The sequence below is a fragment of the Lepisma saccharinum genome, chromosome 3, assembly GCF_977018435.1.
Source record: "Lepisma saccharinum chromosome 3, izLepSacc3.1, whole genome shotgun sequence".
Taxonomy (NCBI): domain Eukaryota; kingdom Metazoa; phylum Arthropoda; class Insecta; order Zygentoma; family Lepismatidae; genus Lepisma; species Lepisma saccharinum.
In genome coordinates, this window is record NC_139231.1 from 24,828,114 (window position 1) to 24,849,379 (window position 21,266).

General features: G+C 38.3%; 1 protein-coding gene across 1 annotated transcript in view; it reads left to right on the forward strand.

The window, feature by feature from the left end:
- The window catches only part of Chsy (Chondroitin sulfate synthase), a 185,880-nt gene that overhangs the window by 15,800 nt on the left and 148,814 nt on the right, over window positions 1-21,266 (forward strand). The window contains exon 2 of the mRNA XM_083118356.1: window positions 6,873-8,141. Within this exon, the coding sequence (XP_082974482.1) occupies window positions 7,110-8,141 (1,032 nt within the window). The 5' untranslated portion in view covers window positions 6,873-7,109. The remainder of the gene's footprint in view (window positions 1-6,872; window positions 8,142-21,266) is intronic.

The following is a 21,266-nucleotide window of genomic DNA, read 5'->3' on the forward strand; positions in this document are numbered from 1 at the left end:
ATTTCAGAATATTTGAAATCCGGATAGAAAATTATCCGAAATCCGGATTTGGCCATCCCTAGATTCAATCCACTCTTTTGCACATTCAATATGGAGGCTTCCCCGATGGCGCAGTGGTAACGTCGTCGCCTTGTAATCAAGGGGTCTCGGGTTTGATTGGATCCCACTTTAAACTGTTGGTCCAGTCCCGATTAGCCTATCTGTGCATAAAGTGGACTTAAAACAACAAATCAACAACATTCAATATTGGAAAGTGATCGACGTTATATCTTTAAAACAAGCTGAATTATCTAGTGCACATACACAGTTATCTTCACAGCTTGAAGTTAAATTTGAAGTTGTTAATCATCATATTAGTCATGTTAACAATCGGCTCAATATTTTAATGTCTGAATTTAAGGACAAAATAGATGCGGTTAGTACAGCGTGTTTACAATCAACTACACGTCTTGAATCTCTATTTGATAATAAATGTCGTAATGTTGATGACAAACTATCTGAATTTGAAAATGTGCAGGGATCATTGAAAGAACACTTTCTTGATTGTGACGAACGTCTAAAGGATGTTAGTAACAAGTTTAATGATTATGATCAAAGTTTAGATAATATCAAATCAAATTATAATGACTGCTGTTCTAACATTGTTGATCTTATGTCTAGAGTCACTATTTTAGAAAGTAAAAGCAATGTTAATGCTGATGTACAGTACATAAGTATATTTCTGATTGTACAGAAAAGTTCCAACAGTTTAATACCCGAATTGAAGGTATGGAACAAGGTAGCAAAAACCTTCAATCTCATGGCAAATATTTAACAGCCGAAGTTATTTCTAATGCTCTTAATTCTGTTGTTAAAAATAGCGAAAGTAGAACAAAATCTATTGTTGTGGATAATACAGAATCTAATACATGTCGGAATGGAAGATCCAAGCGTGATGTTGGACTCAGTACTTCGTCTAGTGACGTATCAGATGATTCTTCTAGGACAGTTTCTGGTAAGAAGAATGTTATTAACTAGTTCCCGTAAACATGTCCGTTAAAATCACAAGTATAATAAATCTGTAAGGTCTAGCTCTGAAGAAACTTCCGTAAAGAAATATCGATGTGACGACACAAGATTCATTCCAAAAACGAGAGTTAGATGCTGAGAAATGTAACTACACTGATGCTTGCTATCAACTGTTTGGTACAAATGCACATTCTACTTCTAGTTTTGTGCTTACTACGAATAATGACAATGGTAGGAATGTACATAATATCCACATTCTCATCTAGATCAAAACTTTAATTCTCCTTGTATGTGGTGTGATTTTAACCCTCAAATATCGGAACCTAACCCACAAAATAATTGTGTCAGTAATATTTATCATGATGCAAGTGTACCATGTTCAGTTTCGAACAATCACGATGATCCTCATTCTTCTGTAAATGGTTCGAGATTGCATGATTATGGTAACACAGGGCTAAACGGAGCAAATCATATTTTCCGTAATCGACCGCACAATTCGAGAGGAAGATTTGATCAGCTTATATCTAGAAATACATGCGATGGAGAGGGAAATGCAAGAAACAGGCGTTTAAAATTAAATGAATTATCCCAATTGCCTAAGTTCTCTGGCAAGATAGAACAACAATCAGCAAGAGAATATATTGAACAGCTGGATAATATATTAAATCTTTTAGGTGTACGAACAGAAATGAAACTGCAAAGTATACAGCAATGTTTTATTGGGAGAGCTGGTTATTGGTTTCTTACTCATAAATATTACTTTAATTCATATGACGAGTTTGTGCAAGAATTCATTAATCAGTTTGCTTCTTCAGAAGTTATTCAATCACAGCACTCGGTATTGAGAAATCGCAAATACGATCCCAGTGTACATGGCAGCTTAGAGACTTTTGCTTTTAAAACTCACTCCAGTTACTGTAATTTGGTTGATAATCCTCAAGATATACTTAGATATCATGCAGTTAATACTAGCCAGTTACCTGATAATATTGCCAATCACATTACTTGTCACAAAATTCGTTCAGTAGCTCAACTGACTAGCATGTTAAGAAGGTTAGATGTAATAAAATTTAGTAGAAAGGGGCTTGTTGCTCTTCCTTATGAAGACTACGAACGTGAAAATATTCCAAAGGTTTTTAAGAACTCTGAACAAAATAGAGGCAAGTTAAATGTGCGGCAAGTTAATGTTCGACGCTCGAAGACCACTAGTGTTCGTACTCAGGCTCCAACTAGTAGTGAGGTAGAAGTCAATGCTGTTATCAATCAAGGTTACGAAAATCGGCAGGGAAACAATCTTAGAGGTCGATATTTCAACAATTTTAGGCGAACCTCTAATAATTATGGATATCATGGAAATTTTACTGCACGAAACAATTATAATGGCTTGAGATATAGAAACGGAGGACAATTCCGAAATAATTATAGGCAAAAATAATTATCGTTCACCTACAGGACAATTTAATGATGAAAATTTGCTCAATCAATCGCGATTCTATTACAGGAATGAAAATCGTAGTGCTAATAATAATACAATGCCATGTCAGTGTTTTCCTGCAAATTCAAATCCATTAAATTCTCAACTTGAAGCAGCAAGTTTATTGCCAGAACCTAATTGTGATTCTACAAGAATGACAAAAGCAAGATTCAGTATCTGTAACGCAAGTTTCGGTGAGATGTTAAAAATGAACATTTTACTTCAAGCAAGTTTTGTTAAAGCATACATCAAGAACTTTAGTTATTCTTTGCACTTTAATTTAAAGAAAAGTGGAATATTTTACTCGATTCATATTAAATGGAAATGATAATGTTGTAACTTCTTCCTATTGCTACTGATGTGCTAAAATACGAGAATTTTTGTTGCCTGCAAGTAAGAATGTACATTCTGTTTCTGCGCGATATTGTTTAAGAATTTTACAGAGAATAATATACTCTGCATATAAATACCCAGATAGCACATAAGCTTATAGCAAGCTTGTGATAGCTTTCTTTTAGCTTATCAAAGCAAGCTTGACATGGCAAGCTCGACGTAAGCCTGATGCATGTGATAACTAGTGTGATAGGATGCATTTTAAAAAAAATAAAACAATAGACACCCATTTAATATAACAATAAAAATACTTATTAAAAATAAACAATAGTGTCAAAATGAAATAAAACTGAAATACAGTGGAATAAATTCCAGTGCGAATAAAGCATCATAGCTTTTATTCCATGCGGCATACACTAGATGGCAGTGCGACTCAAATGTAAACAAACATAAGTTTTAGTAACATTAGTAAGATTGTAATTAGTGAAAAAATGTGTTTTATTATCCTTTGAAAAGTGTGTGAATATTGAAGTTTCAACGAAGATCAGAAAATAAAATGTGGTGAATAAAAGTGAAACTCCCATGATAAATAATTTTATCCCAGACTATACAATCAGGAGCTAAGTACTGCAAAGAAAAATTGAATACCAGTGTATAGTTAGAGATTGTTTGATTATTGATTAGTTCATTGAAATCTTCATCCTAACTATTGCCTATTTTTTTTTGGGGGGGACGAAAATTTTCTATAAGTTGCAAAGAGAAACTTTGACCTTACAAACATGGGTGTTTATTCTTAATTAGCCCCAATTGTTTCTAGTTTTGCTATTATGAATGTAAGTGTAGACAGATATATATAAATTTAGCTTAAAGATACATATTATCGCTTACTTCGAGCATTGCATTCTGTAAGCTTACAGCTAGTTATGAAAAGCGTGATGCAAGCATGCCTTGGCAAGCTTGCTGCAACTTCCAATTGTGGTAACTAGATTGCTTAATGCAAGCTTGCATCCAGCTAATAGCTTTCCATGGCAAGCTTGCTGCTAGCTACTTAGCTTGACATGGTAACCTTGCTTCATGCTTACAGCAAGCTGTCTGTGCTATCTGGGTAATTGATTTATGCCAATGTATTGTATCTAGTAGGGCTGAAAAATTGAATTATCCACTAGATTACATATATGATTATTATTTTACTTGAGAAGTGATGCGTCTACGACGTATAGGAGAAAATGCAGACAGCATTGCTTTCATGAAAGGCCATGGATGCCTGGACGATGTGACGATTATCTTCGTCTAACAAGTTTATGTGCGCCCAAATAAGTATGATATTTGAAGAAACAGTGGCAGCATTAATTTATTACTTGCAACTCAGTTGACAACGTTGAAGTATTAGCTCAAGGAAATAAGTAATCAGGTAGCCATATTTGAATAATTACAGCGTTTTCAACTGGGGTAGTGAATTGAAAGATGGGAAGAATTGAAGAACTAAGTGCATGTTTTGTATTTCTTAATTGTCGTGCATTATATACATCTATTAAAACATATTGCTGAAGAAATTATCCAAGATTGAGTAAGGAGCTGAATTAGCAAAGTTTGAAGAATTTGTGACGTACAGCAGACAAACTGTTATAGGCTATATGAAATTTGAGATGTATAATTTATGATAATGGTTGTTCCCATTTAAAAATATTGTTTATTCGTTTAATGTTCTAAATGGATGGAACTAAAACAAAATAAAAAATATGTCAGTCAAGTTTTATTCACGGAGTTCATAATGAACTGAATTAATATTGTTTCATAAAAGGAACTGATGTTCTAATTTAAAAATGCAATGTTCATAAGTTTGCAACTAAATGTGGTAAAATTTTCCATATTTACAGAACTGAAATAAGTCGAAAATTTTCACCCGGAAGGGGTGCGTATTGTGACTGACCCATAGATGTTCATTTATTTCATTTATTATTTATTGTTTAATTTTGTGTTTAATATGCATTATGATATTTATGTTTGGAATCAATTTCTATTTTGTTATGTTCGTAAAACGTGATGTATATTTAATTATAATCACATTATTGATGTATAAATTTCTATATACATTTTTAGCATAGCAATGAACAAAAGTCAGGAGATCAATAAGTGATAAACTATATGGAAATTTTAAATATAGTGACGTCCGAGTTTCATTGAAGTTATCAAAAATGAAATTGCTATTTGGTAAAGTGAAATACTAGATGTTTCGTTGAAGTGGGTGCGAAAGACTTGCTTCAAATTCCAGACTACCGCTGCTAGGTACGAGAAGGACTTTGACCAAATCTGCTTCTGTTAGGTTTGGGGATTACTAGGTCTTTATGGAAGGACGATTTGGTGTTTCGGGTGCTGAACTCAGAGCGGAGCTTAAGCCTATTACGCAATGGAGATGATTTGTTATGTATACTATGGAATACCTTATTCAGGTAGATGTAATGTATATAGCGACTGTGGGTATATTGTAAAACTTGCGCAATTGTTGGGAATTATTTTGTTGTTTGTTCTTCGAAATATGTAAATATGGTGATAGATTTTACGAATATAGTTATTTATTTGGAGGTTAAAATTTAGCTGGGGGTCGAAAATGATTGCTGAAAGGTACTCTAGTGTTATTAAGGGTAATATCTATTGTGTTAGCCGGGATTCCCTTACCGGTGTGAAGAAGCACCATGGCCTTCGTCTTTGCAACATTAAGCTTCACGATGTTGATGTTATACCAATTTAGTACTTTGGGAATGAGTTTTCCATTTTTTCCTGACTATTAAGCTGGACACGATGTTTAAAAAATATGATGAATAAGAATTTTCGGAATCCCATGTATTCCTTATGGGAAATCAACTTCAACATCAAGTTACGGCTAATCAAATGGGATTTTCGATTTTTCCGCCCTCTTTCCATTGATATATATTTTCTATGCCATCGGAAGTTTGATAATCCCAAGAGAACAAATCAAATAATACTCCCATAACCGCAATGCATTTATCCTTGCCTCCTACGGCCATCCTGGCAGTGTTGCCAAACCCGTTGCGCATAAACGAGCTAAATTTAAATGGAGTTAAAACTGACTTTCAAGGAGCTAGATTTACGACGCCTGGATAAAGTGCCTCCTAGGGTAATGTTAGTGTAGAAGGGGTGGGGACGCTGCTATTAGCGTTAACTCTAAGTTGATGACAATTTATTCTTAGTTTTCATCATCTAGATCTGGCTGCATTACCCATCTCAATAATCCACCGATGGTCGTATGAAATCGAAAATATAGGATTGCCTGATAACAATATTATGTCAATTTTTACGTCAAAGACTGCGCTATAAAAAAAGTTAGCGGGGGAGCTAAGAGGGGGGGGCGACGCATCCATTATAACAATATCACGTCAAGTGCAAAATGTATAATTATGGCAAAATTTGGTGTATGTAGGCCGGAACCAGTGATGGTGGTTCGCCCCAGTTCACAGCCAAACGAGTGCACGAAAACGCCAAATCTGGCTCCAAGACAGCTAAGTTTGTAACACTGCCACGGAGGTAAGAGCTTGGGAAGAGCCCGCATGCCCATAAACTGTAGGTCCAGTCTCGAGTAGCCTATCTGTGCATAAAATGTACTTATACAAACCTCAAAGGAACATAATTCGAGTAATCTACGAATGTCGTGAGTTTGTGCCTCGGTCAGGGCATGTAAGTTCTGTTGAGTTGATCTTTCATCTTTTACATCCAGTGGCGTACCCAAGATATTCGAAAGGGGAGTTACGTATCCTTTTTCTTAATAACCCGTCCTCTTTTTTGACAATTTCCTGCGTTTGATGTTATCTTTTTAGAAATACTGGGCCAAAGGGGCCATGAACCCCCACTTCGGCACGACACTGATTACAGCTAATCTTCTTTGTTCATTCCCATCATCAAGATTAACCTGAACTGATAAAAATGCAAGCACAGTAAGATAAAAATAAATTATTGCAGAATTTCTTCTGAGGTATTTGCAAGTGCAGTATGTGTTGGTTTAGTTTACATGTGGTTCTAATACTTTTTTTTTCTTTTTCAGGAATCCGGAGGACAGCGTAATTCCCCAGTTTCTTCGAAGGCACCCCCCTCCTCCGCAATTTCCTTCCTGACCAATGAATCGGAACGGCAGAAGGGGGCAGCATCTCGGGGTCTCCTGATTTTTTTCTTCCGCACTCGCTTTCCCCACTACCTGCTGCTCTCAAGGACAGGGGGGGAAGAGGGGGAGAATGGCGCGGCAACTCTGTACGAATCTTGGGGTTGAGGAAGGGAATGAGGTATGGGGGCTCAGTCAAGAAGCGGCGGTCGTGGGTGCCGGGTCATGCGGGAGATCCACTCTCGACGGGGTGTGCCCGACGGCACCGCGAACCATCCATGGAACCCCGAGAGCCCTGGGGTGGCCGACATGCATCTGTGCCACCACGCCACGGAGCTGGTAAGTTTCGACGCAGCGTCGGAACGTCGGTACAAAGTGACCATGCCGTCGCGACGGGGAATGTTCGAGCCCCAGAGGACGCGGCGGACCGTGAATTCGGCACTGGGTCTCGTGATAGGCGCGCTCCTCGGTTTTTTCCTCACCTCCCAGCTCAGATCGGTCGTCTTGCACGGCGGGGATAGGAACGGGAGTAATGTGATCGTGCGAGGGTGTCCCGGACCAGTTCTACCCTTATCGTCGTCGCAATCGGAAGACCCCCTGAACATCATCGGCGTGAGCAATAAGGACGAAACTGTGCACAACAGCAACAGGACTTTGATCTTTGTCGGCGTCATGACGGCGCAGAAGTACCTCGACACACGTGCGGTGGCGGTGTACGAAACGTGGGGCAAAGAGCTGCCTGGAAGAATCGCTTTCTTTTCGTCGGAAACCTCGGAAACGTCTGCCAACATACCCCTAGTGCGTCTCAGTGGAGTGGACGACAGTTACCCGCCACAGAAAAAGTCTTTCATGATGCTGAAATACATGTTCGAGCAGTACGGTGATCGTTTCGAGTGGTTCATGCGTGCGGACGACGACGTGTATGTTCGTACCGACCGCTTGGAGGCGCTGCTGAGGTCAGTGAACAGCAAGAAGCCGCAGTTCATAGGTCAAGCCGGACGGGGCAACCAAGAGGAGTTCGGATTGTTGAGTTTGGAGTACGACGAGAACTTTTGCATGGGTGGCCCCGGGGTGATCATGAGCCGGGAGACCCTGGCACGTGTGGCTCCACACGTGAAGTACTGCCTCAAGAACCTCTACACCACACACGAGGACGTGGAGTTGGGCAGATGTGTGCAGAAGTTCGCACGCATCCCTTGCACGTGGTCATACGAGGTAAGTAAACGATCATTGTTTATTGCATGCAATGTGTTTGCATAGAGGAACGACCACTTACTTGGCACAACGATTTGAAAGCTTCACAAAAATTGCCAACAACCTCCCTACCAATGAAATGAATATATAGCACTGAGTGATACAAGTACAGATCCTGTATTTTGTTTCCAGACAAAGTATAATTTCTCATAGAATTTAGCCAGGGACGTAACTGAGACTATTGGGGGGGGGTCCAAATTTCGATTAAGAAAAAAGTGTGTTGGAAGCTTATTGTAGCCGTATGAAAGTAACAAATTGCAATATACAGTACTTGTTACTTTGTCAATTCTGCCCAAGGTATTCATGCAATACTACTTTTGCGAGAATGTTTTCGAAAACACAAAATAAAAAACTCACTTTACGATTTTTCCGTTGTTCTTTACAGTTTCGTGACTTAGAATGCATGAAATATAAACAGGTAATTTTATACAATTTTAAGCAATTTCGGGTAAGGTTCAACTTTTTTTTCTAAGAAAGTAATTGGTACACGATACAGAGCGCCATTTCAGGTGCATTTCCATGCATAACTTGGAAACATCAGCTAATCAAAATTAGTTATGGTCATTTTGGAATTCAGTACCTCAAAAGTTTTTGGTTCGTCGTAAACTTTTATTTTCGCAAAATGTCGGGAGGGACTTGGGCTCGGTGAGCGCATGCCTGGATACGCCTGTGAATTAAGCGACCTTCGTGACAGTAGTTAGCAAAGCGCGCGACAACGCCAGAGGTCCCGAATTCTAATCCCGGCCTGGGCATAGGTGTTCATTGTGAGTGTCTCCTTCATCAATGACATGTCACTCATCCTCATCTTCGCCATTAGCGGAAAGTGAGGGAAGAGTGAAGAAATATAAACTAAATCAATCAATATTGCGATAAGAAGGCGTTTTTCTTCTCGAAATTTACCTTCTATACATACACGAAGATCTACTTAATTTAAAAGCAACCCCACTTGTGAGCAGAGATGTTCAGCCTCCTGAGGCTGAGCCTCAGTCTCAGTCTCGGCCTCCAGGACCATTGCGAGGCTGAGGCCGTGTGAGACTGGAGGCGGAGATGGAGTTCGGAGGCTGAGGCCGAAGGCAAATGGCCATCTCTGCTTGTGAGTAGGATACAACAGTGTATAAATTCTTACAAACTCTAGTAATAAAATTCCGGAACTATTTTCAAGGTTACAGCGTTGAATTATGTGCCACTTTATCTGAACAGGGGTGTACGTATAACAGCCAAAATATAGCTCGTCCTGCAGCTCCGAAAATTATAATAACAATAATAATAAACGCAAGAACCAAGTAGAACCACAGGATTACTTATGTGTGATGAGAAAAGAAACACATTCCGTTCTGGAAAACCTTGATAAAGATGAAAATGGTCAGCAGGCAAACACAGAACTAATCAGAAGGTATTATCCTTGTGACATCACGTTTCGGAATTTTAGAAAATTAAGGTAGATGAGCTATCAACTCGTTTCATTGTTGAATTTTGTCTCAGAAAAGGAAAGCTGTTTCGAAAATCTGGCCTGACGCCTTTCTTCCCTTCCCATCCATCATCACTAGCATTTGTTCTTTGACATGCGGCGAGGTTCTTTATACCTCTAACAGGTGGCGAAAACGGCTGACAGACAAGAGAATGAGAAAATGAAGCTGATGATTGCGGCAGCCTTTTTCAAGCTGCTACAACAGCAAGAGCAAAAAAGAAAGTGACGAAAGTTCTAGTCATTGAGGAATGATGCTGAGTTACAATAACAGTGTCGTTGCCTTATGTTTTCCCGGGTGGGAGCAAGGAAGGTCCCCCCCCCCCACCCCTAAAGCAATGCTCCAGTTTGAAGTTACCGTGTTCCTGCAAAAATCTGTACCAACCTTACTAGTAATTATCTGCCATTTTTAATAATTGAGTTTTTGTTTTAAGTACAATTTATGAGCACCTAGGTTAATCGGGGCTGAACGTAGAGCATCGTTTCTCAACCTATGGGTCGCGACCCACTACTGGGCCCCAAGGGGGCGTTTGGTGGGTCGCGAAGTCGGGTTCAAGATTTTATTTACTGTGTCTTAAAAACCTATTACTTTTAAATTACATATTTACTTTTCTAGAATGAAGTGTGTGTAATTTGTTTAAGCAAGCATGTTAGCAAAAATATGATTATAAACTGGGTGCACTCCTACAAGTAATTCTGCCGGTGCCCATGCTTATGGGTTCCATGAAGTGTAATATCCTTCAAGGTGGGTCCCGGACTGGAAAATGTTGAGAACCACTGGGGTAGAGTCTAAATTGAACCCGACACCCCTTGATTACAAGGCAACGACGGAGAAAACTGTACAAATGTTGATACTTGACAAATTGTCTTATTTTTCGTCAGGAGATTCGGGTTAGGTTCCTAGAGTGGGTGATTTATTTTTCCAGAAACGACCCAGCATGAATCGGCTCTAGGGTTCACCCAACCTCTGGTACCTGAGAGGGAGGATAAAAGCGTGGTGCTGATCACATCACCTCCATCCACAACTGACCGTGATTACGAACGTGTGAGGCCTACGTCCACATCTCCCATCCCCTCCGCCCAGCATTACCTTTACCTTGACAATACTGTTTTATTTTCTGTTACTTTTGGCTAATCGTGACGGTGATGATTGGATGACGTTTATGAAGGTTCTCAATGCTCCTTCACACAGGACTGAAATATCTGAATCTTGTGTGTCCAGAAGTGACGCTTGTCGCATGTATGATTTTTGGGTGGGTCGGAGTGCCTTGCTAAGGAGTAGCAGTGAACATGAAGAATGTAGAGACCAACGTTCAGTCGTTTTCAGGCGCGAGAAACCGTCACGGTTGCCAGGCACGTTGAGTGGTCGACTCACAATCTCGCTCCCCCCCCCTCCCGGAAATATGCAAAATTACCCCTCTCTACAATGCAATTTGTAGTCATTTTATACATCTAGGAAATGGCATCAATTCTTATTGACAGGTTTCTCCTTGTTTTCATGTTATCCAAGAAAATGCGACTGAAACTACCCCATAATGTTGTATTTCGTATACGCTATAGGCAAGGACATATTTAGGGGGTCCAGGGGATCCGGACCCCCCCCCCCGAAAGGTTTATCAAGTATTAAAATTAAATAATGACAAATTTATTCGTTTAGCCGTTGTTATATAATTTCTGTAACTTATTGTAAGACAAGAATTATATTGGGATCATACGGCTTTGAAGAACGGAAAGGGCGTATTTATGGGGTATCCCCCCCTCCCCGCCCGAAATACTTATGAAATATGAGAATTAAATAATGAAAATATACTCGTTTAGCATTTCTTGTATAATTTCCTCTGAACTTATTGGAAGACAAGAATTATATTGGCATCATACGGCTTTGAAGAACTGAAAGAACGTATTTAGGGGGTCCGGACCCCCCTCCCCGCCCGAAATACTTATTAAATATGAAAATTAAATATTGAAAATATACTCGTTTAGCATTTGTTGTATAATTTTCTCTGAACTTATTGGAAGACAAGGATTTATATTGGGATCATACGGCTTTGAACGACAGGAAGGACGTATTTAAGACTGTATATCATGGAAAGGCCTTTTCCGAATTCGCCTTCCTTTTGCCGATAGAGCGCGCACAGCGTTTACACCACCAGATGTTTTGTCCAGGCCCGCTTCGCGAGGCTCCTCAAGAACACGCCTCCTCCGGTACACGGGCAGTTAGTGATTGACAGGTCGTAAAACCCTTGTCATTTCTTTCCTCAGACATGTCCTAGGTTTTTCTGTTCGGGTCTTCACTGCCAAAAGCTGATCTGACCATTTCGTGTAAAAATTCCAGACGATAATATAGAGTCCTGCAGCAACAATATGTGGCTTGTAACATACATAATTGTGAAAGCGTCTTCTCTTCAACGAATAAGGAGTCCCAGTAGTCTATTATTGACCTCCGGGGCGAGGTAGTTAGCGCAGCGCGCTTCGACAGCAGGGGTCCTGGGTTCGAATCCCGAGTAAGACATGGATGTTTATGTTCTGAATGTGAATGTGAAAAAATATGGAACTGAGTAAAAACGGATATGAGAAAACCAGAGAAAATATGACATCGGACTGCCACGTAGTAAACCCAGGTTTGATTCTCAGTGTGAATGATTTCAAGCGGAAAATTTTCCAACATTATCCTTGCATGAAACCAACACTGTGAATGTATTTGATCTATTTTTATAAAACTTTCACTGATACGCTATATATGCACTAATTTAATCAAACTTGCATATTTTAATTAATATTAGGTCTAAAGCAAAATATGGTTATTTAATACCATGTTTTCCAAAAAGATAATAATTAACAAAATGGTCAAGTTTTTCTATTTATATATATTTTTGTTGTAACCCCTATGCAAGGGTAGTATTTTCCTAAACTTGGTTTCGTTTAAAAACTGCAGCCATGTTTGACTTATGATTTGCGGCATTTTTAGCCTTTGTAGACAGTTGCGGTAATTATGATAACTCATCTAGCTTGGGTAAAGAAACATTGTTTTCAGTTCATTTCAAGCTACATTGTATGTTTCGTGTATTTTTTCAACATATTGATTTTGACCAAAATTCAAAGTTTAGGATCTTTTTTTTTAGGGAAGTTATGTAATATCAGAGTATTTCGGCTGAATTACTGTTATAGCTCTTTGATCGTTTCTTGATTCTCTTTTTCAAAATTTTGAGCCCAGATGTCTCCGATGGGGGAGCTAAAAAAATTATATTTACAGCGTAAGGATTACTCTATGACAGGTACCTGTGAAACAAAATTTCCAGATTGATATTTCATGGATAACAAACCTACAACAGGGGAGGGATTGTTCAAAAACAGGCATTTTACATTATTATTTACAAAGAAATGTTTGCTTTTTAATAATCATGTAATTAGAATTATTGTATTTATTAATTACATCATGCGAATGGCGTAATAAGTCCGTTAGTAGTGTTACGAATTAAATTTTCCTTTTTCTTTATCCCATTAGTTATGAAGAACTTCATCCCAGCTCGACAAATGTCACAAGGTCTTTCAAACTAAAAAATAGACTGCTTTATGCCAAATTTAAGTCAGATTACGTGCCAGTAAGCAGTTTTTACCTGTTTAGACCACTACTTCAACTGCGACATTTGTCCGAACGGGAAGTTCACCGATTCTGGCCTACGTTAACTTATTCTTTATAGAATTACAACAAAATTGGTCGCTTTGTTATTTTATTGTAATTTTGAAAAATCCAATTATGTATAAAAATATGTTTTGTTACTATAATTAGCTACTTGTATTTGAAAGAAATCGGTAAAGCCACCTACCTGAATTATGCAATGTGTTTTGAAGGCATATTGGTGGGTGGGTGGTGGTGACCCTTTACATATTCACAGTCTCGGTTATTTATAGAGGCGATGCAAATCGTCTCTATGCTCCCCCGTAGTTATATAGAAGAGTCCCTTGTACTTAGATGCACCCCATGCAGTGGGAGAACCCACTTTCCTCACCCTCTCCTCCGGGAATCGAACGGCAGTCAAGCTCTCCTATCGACTGTCTTTATTCTCCCAAAAATAATTTCCGAAATAAATTATGACCGATTTTGAATCAGGTGCAGCACAAACAACATTGGAGATATTGAATCGGTAGAGAAAACCCGATTTGCAGGTTGTAAACTTATATTGGCTCCCGAGCGTTCGTGTATATAAATACAACCTCCCCCCAATTTTTTATAATTCTCTAGGCATTGAATTAATAATGAAGGTTAGTATATTGAATCTTTCACCCGAAATTCATTATAAAATTTTAAAATTAATTCTTAATGATTTATTGATTTGGTGTTTTAAGTCCACTTTATGCACAGTAAGGCTAATCGGGACTGGGCCAGGCATGGAACCCGGGATCCTTTGATTACAAGGCGACGACGCTACCACTTCGCCATCGAGGATGCTCAGTTTTTAATGGGGATGTAATTTAAATTACTAATATTACAAAAGCCTCCCCGCTATTTATTCCATCCTGTTTAATGATTACGAAAGACTGTTGTTTCAATTTAGCATGTAGAAGGATTCGAAGAGGTGTACCAGCCAGATTATATCGGCGTTATCTTCCAACGTTTCGAGCACATACATAGCAACAACATCTCATCCCTGAAGATGAGAGCAATGTATACGATGGAAGCTAACGCTGATTTGACCTCCCCTGTTCAATTGACGTCGCCAGGTAAGCTACAACTCCTATGTAGAAGGGTGGAAATGCAAACGAGTTGGATGAGATAATTGAGGAAATTAATGAATGATAGCCTAAGTCTGATGAGATGGAGGCCAAAAAAATGTACATATGAAGATAAAGTGCCTACTGGCAAGAGCTAAATAGAATAAGATATTAGATGGAAAATACAAAAATTGATTTAGTAATAATTAGAGGTTATTGTAAGCGTAAAAAATTGATGAATGAAAAAATATGTTTTGATATGTTTAATAAATTTTGATTAGGGTGCGGATTTGTAGGCAATTTTTTTCTATCTCTCTCTCTCTATATATATATATATATATATATATATATATATCATTACGTATGTTTTGTCACTGCTGTTTGTCTACTAACTATTCATACTGTGCTTCAAAAGCTGCTTACTTTTTGGGATATAGGGATACTTCATATCGAAGCAACACGTGTCTCTTGGTAACTGGCTCTCAGTAATAAACGCAATCAACCATTCAGCTTGTGTTGTCTGTTGCTTGTGTGTCCCTCGGACTGAGTTCTTTTTCATACGGTGCATCGTGTCGCCCTGGCCTGTTGTTCGCGCATGCACAGTGAATATTTTGCTTTAGACTGTGTGAAATATCCGTGTCGCTTGATTGAACGCAGGTTTGTGTGACATGTTATCCTACAACTGTGTGAAACGTGACAGGAACTGTTAATTTAAAGGAATGACATTTCTCTTTGTACATTGCATGAAATGAAACTGTGTATTTTCAGAATATCTGCATGTAATTCATCATGGAGTTTTGGACTTTTGACCACTGTTAATTTTTACAAAAAAATAACAGTGGTCAAAAGTCCAAAACTCCATGATGAATAAATCACCACTGATTAGCTACAAAGAAGAATCTGCATGTAATATTTCAGATTCTTGAAATTACTAAAGGACAGGGGTTCGAGGCTGAGAGCTTGAGTATAAATTCCTCGTAAGTTGGGGTAGTTGAAGTGTTTGTTTAATAGGGTTGGCATGGATCTCAGGATACCAATAATATAATTTTGAGAATAGCCCGCACTGCCCTAAGTCCTTCCCTTAGTGATATTAGACGAACGTTGATTGGATTGTTCTCTAGACGAACGAGTATCTTTTATCTTCGTATATTAAAAACAACTATATTCAAGGTCTGGTGCTCAAATTTGCTGCAGATCGGAAGTATTCTGGTGGGAAATAAATATTTACAGTCTAACTTATAAACAGTGGGTGGATTTTCTTTACACCTACCATGAGATGGGTTGATGCCCCGACTACTGGAGAGGGATAGAGTAGTTTCTAGGAACGCAAACACTTTACGAAAATAAAATGGTCGCTACGCTCCGCCGCTGTTATTGTTGTTACTTTTATGACAGTTTTGCCATTCGCCGGCTTTACTGATCTTCAAATTTAACAAGTATTATTTATATATTTTATTCAATTTCTGTTATTTAGCGTCATTTTTTAGCCAACATCGGCTAATCGCGATGATGATGAAGGGACGCCACCAAGGTCTAGTATATTATTATTGTTGTTGTTTCATTTACTGAGTTTTAATTGTTTCATCATTTCACAATTTGTAATATGTAAATATTAAAAACCATTGCATAAGAAAAAAGTATAAAATGTCGGTGCTTAGTAGTGCGGGGGAAAGGGAGGCACCAAACGACAATCCTGCCCAGGGACTGATCTATCGGGCTGGCGTCTTGTTTCAACTCTTAGAACCTCGGAAAACTGAATTCGCCTGAATATGTGAAATGACGGCGCACAGGTTCACAGTTGACACTTATGATTTATCTTTATGATTGTAATTTCGATTATGATAATCTGTAAATAATGAAGTTGATAAATAACGTTCAGGTATGTTTGAAGTAGTCGAGACCGAGAGTATGAAATACTAATTAAAAAATGAAACCTGCAGAAATGAGGTAATGGCGAGGAAGAAAAAAGATCATCCGTGTTAGATGTAGTGAAACAGCAGTATTTGTTGGTGTTTACCATAAATGTGGAAGTACTGCGCAATTAACATAAAATTTCTTGCCCGATCATTTAGCCGTACCAGAGAAGTGTACCATTAAAATTCCTTTGAATTATTATTACTTTTCAAACAATGTATCTATATTTATTTATTTATTTATTTCGTCTTCTTTTACATGGCGAAGTTAAGACTGTGGAGCCTTTTCTTCCACTTGACCATGTTTACAAAAAAATATGAATGTGAAATAATTAAACTATTGAAAAATAAAAATATATATTAAAATTGCAGAGAAATAAGAAATACAAACAAAAAATACATATAAGAATGGTAATCTAACCTATAGATACGGGCACACACACTCACACATACAGTGCTGTGCAAATTAATGCGGACAAAGAGAGAAAAATCACCCTTCCACAGTTCTCCACGCTTTATGGGAGATAATCGAATAAATACGTAACATAAACTTATACTAGTAGTATCAGCTAACTGTTTGATACTTGATACTGTTTACAACAATTGCAACAATTGCAAGGTTTGAAGTATTTCTGTTGTTTCATTATTGTCGTTGTGGTGCAATGCCAATTATTAACCAACAGACTTCTGTGAGTGCTTGGCTGTAGTAAACACGCTTTTGTTGTGCTCCGTGTTCCTACGTGTTTTCAGTATGGATATAACACCCAGAAAACGTTCTAGAATTATTACATTGACTGAGAACACATCCATGACTGTGCGGCAAATCGCTGAAGTGGCTGGTGTTGGGAAATCAGCGGTGTCAAAAATTATTAGAAACTAAAGGGCAACTGGTAGTTTTTCTCCAAAACGAAAAGGAAAGTGTGGTAGAAAACGTATTTGACAACTGTATACATAGCTACAGCTCGTCGGCTCACACATGAGAAGGAATAAATATCCTACCTCCAATTCTGGTTTGGCTCTATTTTAGAGACGGAGTTCATACTCGATCTCGTGTCCCTAGGCCACGCAGGATCTGATCTCGTTCTTCAATGTAAATTAATATCTTTCTGATAAACTATGGTAGGTGTGGTGAATGGAAACATATAGTGACATTAGAAAATCATGCGCTTATTCATACCTGTATGCTACACTGGTTGTTCTCTGAATTAATTCATGTTAAAATGACATTTGAAAATGATTAACTAATAGTTATTGTCAGGTTAAGAGCATATGTGCTAAAAAGGTTACAGAAGTGGCTGCAAGGGTAATTTAGGGACCCTCTTAGTATCGATCACGTAAAATTTGAATATGAAAATATATTTATGTGAAGATGTGGTCCACCCAAATCTTTGACAGGTATCCAGTAGTTCTCCCACGTAAGAAAGTCTGGCGCTGTCACTGCTGTTTACCTATTAACTATTCAAAAGCTGCTTACTTTTAGGGATACTTCATATCGAAGCAACACGCGACAAGCGACACGTGTCTCTTGGTAACTGGCTCTCAGTAATAAATGCTACCAAACATTCAGCTTGTGTTGTCTGTTGCTTGTGTGTCCCTCGGACTGAGTTCTTTTTCATACCGTGCATCGTGTCGCCCTGGCCTGTTGTTCGCTCATGCACAGTGAATATTTTGCTTTAGACGGCATGAAATATCCGTGTCGCTTGAGGATTTCACCAATTGAACGCAGGCTTGTATGACATGTTATTCTACAGCTGTGTGAAACGTTGCTGTTGATTGGATTGTTCTCTAGAGGTATGTGTCGCTTGTCACTTCGGTCTGCAGCTACATTGAGAAACGTTGCTGTTGACTGGCTCGTTCCCAAGCGACACGGGACATTCACATCAAGCAACAAGAGCCTATTCAGTTTAAAGCAAAACATGCACGTACAACAAACCGAGTCGACATGATACACGATATTGAGAGAAAGTCCCAATCCGAGCGACATGCGACAAGCTATTAAGATGTAATTGAATTCATTGTCACTCGCCCTCTTAGGGAGAACTCACACCGAAGCGACACGCACCACATGTCGCTTGGGAACGAGCCAATCAGCAGCAACGTTTCACACCGTAGCGGCATGACAAGCAGCACATGCCTACGCTCGATTGGTGAAATTCTCAAGCGACACGTGTCACCGGTCACTTGTCGTTCCGGCGTGTTTTCTCCCTCCATCACGATTAATGTATTCACATAATATCCAAAGTAAAATATCAATGAAACTAGAATTAAAAAATTTGCAAGATGTGGGTTTCATTATTATAACATAACATTACATATAGTATAATTGAATGTGCAGTGAATTATTTTTAAAATTTAACTATCTACCTTCAGCATGGATGTCTTACCTCTTTATGAAATAGATCGGTGTTCTTTAAATGTGAATGTATTGCCCAAGCGTGTTCTTTGTATAGACACAAATTGTATTTTTAAAATGCGTTGAAGTTAATGTGACTATAATTGAAAATGTATTCAGAGATCGAGACGAAAACGAGAGAGCATTTACATAACTTGGGACAAGAACAAGATTTAGAGTTTGAAAGAGTACCCGACTGACTCACTTCCTTTCGCTGTAATTTCTGTAGGGCCTCCCAAGGCACGTATCTAGAAATACACCGAACCAATTGTGTCAGGAATAATAAAAATAATATGATGTTTAAGTTAAAATTATATTATTACCACATAAATAGGTAAAATGATCGGATAACAGCACGTATTCATTATCTAACTTACCTGTAGTTAAGATCGGCATAATTTGCATAAAAAACAAGTGCCCTGACAAAGAAATTCATTTCAAATTGATGAAGAATTGAATATTTATTGAATAAAAGAGAATGTTAGATCCGGTTAGCGAAAAGTAAAGTTCCTGATTAATATTTTATGTATATTGTTATAAATAGTAGCGTGCAATCATAAATCTTTGGTAATTGGTACTGTCCTTCTAAGCCCCCTAATTCCAAACTTTCTTCCAATAAGTTCAAAGAGTGGGTCTCCTCGATGGCGCAGCGGTATCGTCGTTGCCTTGTAATCAAGGGATCCCGGGTTGGATACCCGGTGGATGCAAGTAGTGGTTCGAATCTCACTTTAAACTGTAAGTCCAGTCCCGATTAGCCTTTCTGTGCAAAAAGTGGACTTAGAAACTACAAATCAATCAATAAGTTCAAAGGAAATTATAACCATCGATTATGTAATAAATGAATGCTACACAAATATATTTTCATTATTTATTTTTTGCACTTGGAAAGTCTTTCTTGGGGAGGGGTCCGGACCCCTCCCCAAATAAGTCCTTGAGTTTCCTCGATGAAATTAGTAGTAATTATCTCGACTTGTATTCAAGGGGTCTCACGTTCGATCCCCGGTAGAACTACACAGTGGTCTGGATCCCACTTTATCCTGTAGCCCCAGTCCCGACTACCCTATTTAAGCATGTAATTGACTTAAAACTAACTTTAATTTTGCTATAATGTATGTAAGATTTAATTGGGACAGTATCTGTTTTAATGTATTTATCCTTTTGGAAAATAGAAATAAGACAAATGGAACACAATGAAAAAACAGCCGGGTGAAGGAAATCAACTTTGGATTTTCCGAAATGGTCGGAGCACGGTCAAAAGCCGCCCCCAAGGGAAAAGACAATACCAAGGGTAGAAGAAGAAGTAAGCGAAGCCACGCCCACTATTGTAAAACCTGGTCAGAGTCATCTATCGGCAGACGGCTGAACTTGTAGGACTTGAACATAACCCCGCCAGCCGATGGCCAGCCCCGCTATGGCTCGAATAAAGCCATTCTCAAAGCTGTTTGAAAATGCATATCAATGTTTGCAAATGGCGTATTGTCACAATGGGCCTCTCAATTTGAAAAAACAAAAAATCAGTTTACTCAGGAAGGATGCAAGAAAGCCTTGCAAGGTTTAATTTTTACAGTAACTTAGAATCGGGCTCTATACGCCGATACAAAAAGTGAGATATTTGACAGCTAATATCTTTTAAAATATGGAAGTGATAAAAAAATTTCAATATTCACTGTTAAGATTCATCCTTTCTAATCAATTGACCACAAAGCTCATTCAAATGTCTCAAATAGTTTTCGAGTAAAAGTGTTCTGAATGAAGGTCTGTTTTTCCGCTGCCCATGATATAGCCTCTTAAGGGGGTCCAGTGGTGCGCCCCCCCGAAATACTTTTGAAGTACTAAAATTAAGTAATGAAAATATTAGCATTTGTTGCATAATCGATGGTTATTAATTTCCTCTGAACCTTTTAGAAGGCAAGGATTATATTGGGATCATACGGCTTTGAATGGCATTACAAAGAAGATTTATGTACACTACTACTCTAAATAATATGCATAAGATATTAATCAGAAACTTACTTTTCTCCAACTACATGTAACATCACTTTTGTTATTCGATAAATATTAAATTATTCATCTATTTGACATTAATTCATTGCCAGGCCACTTGTTTTTATGTAAATTATTCCGATCTTAAATACAGGTAAGCTACGTAATGAATATGCGCTGTTATATCTATATTCGTATACAGTATTTTTACCTATTCGTGTAATAATAATATCATGTTAATTTACGTATTGTAATTAGTATTAATTTGATTTAATATAATTATTTTAATTTAAAACAGTATAAAACATCTTATATACATTTTGATTCCTACTCAGCAGCGGAATAACGCAAATTTGTATTGTAGGTAATTTTTGGTGTGCCTCTCGCGAAGATTACAGCGGCCTTTGCACAGATCACTCGAGAAATGCTGCTTGCCACGTGACACAACATGTCCGCTCGGTATGATCTGTGCGGCGTCCGCAAAGGCGATTATGTTGAGTGCTAATGTCCTGGAACACGAAACTTCTGACTCTCCTACACATGTACAGTGATCGGCAATAAAAATGGGACATCCGGCATACGTTATGTGGGTTGCCTAAATCTAGGACGATGAGCCAACT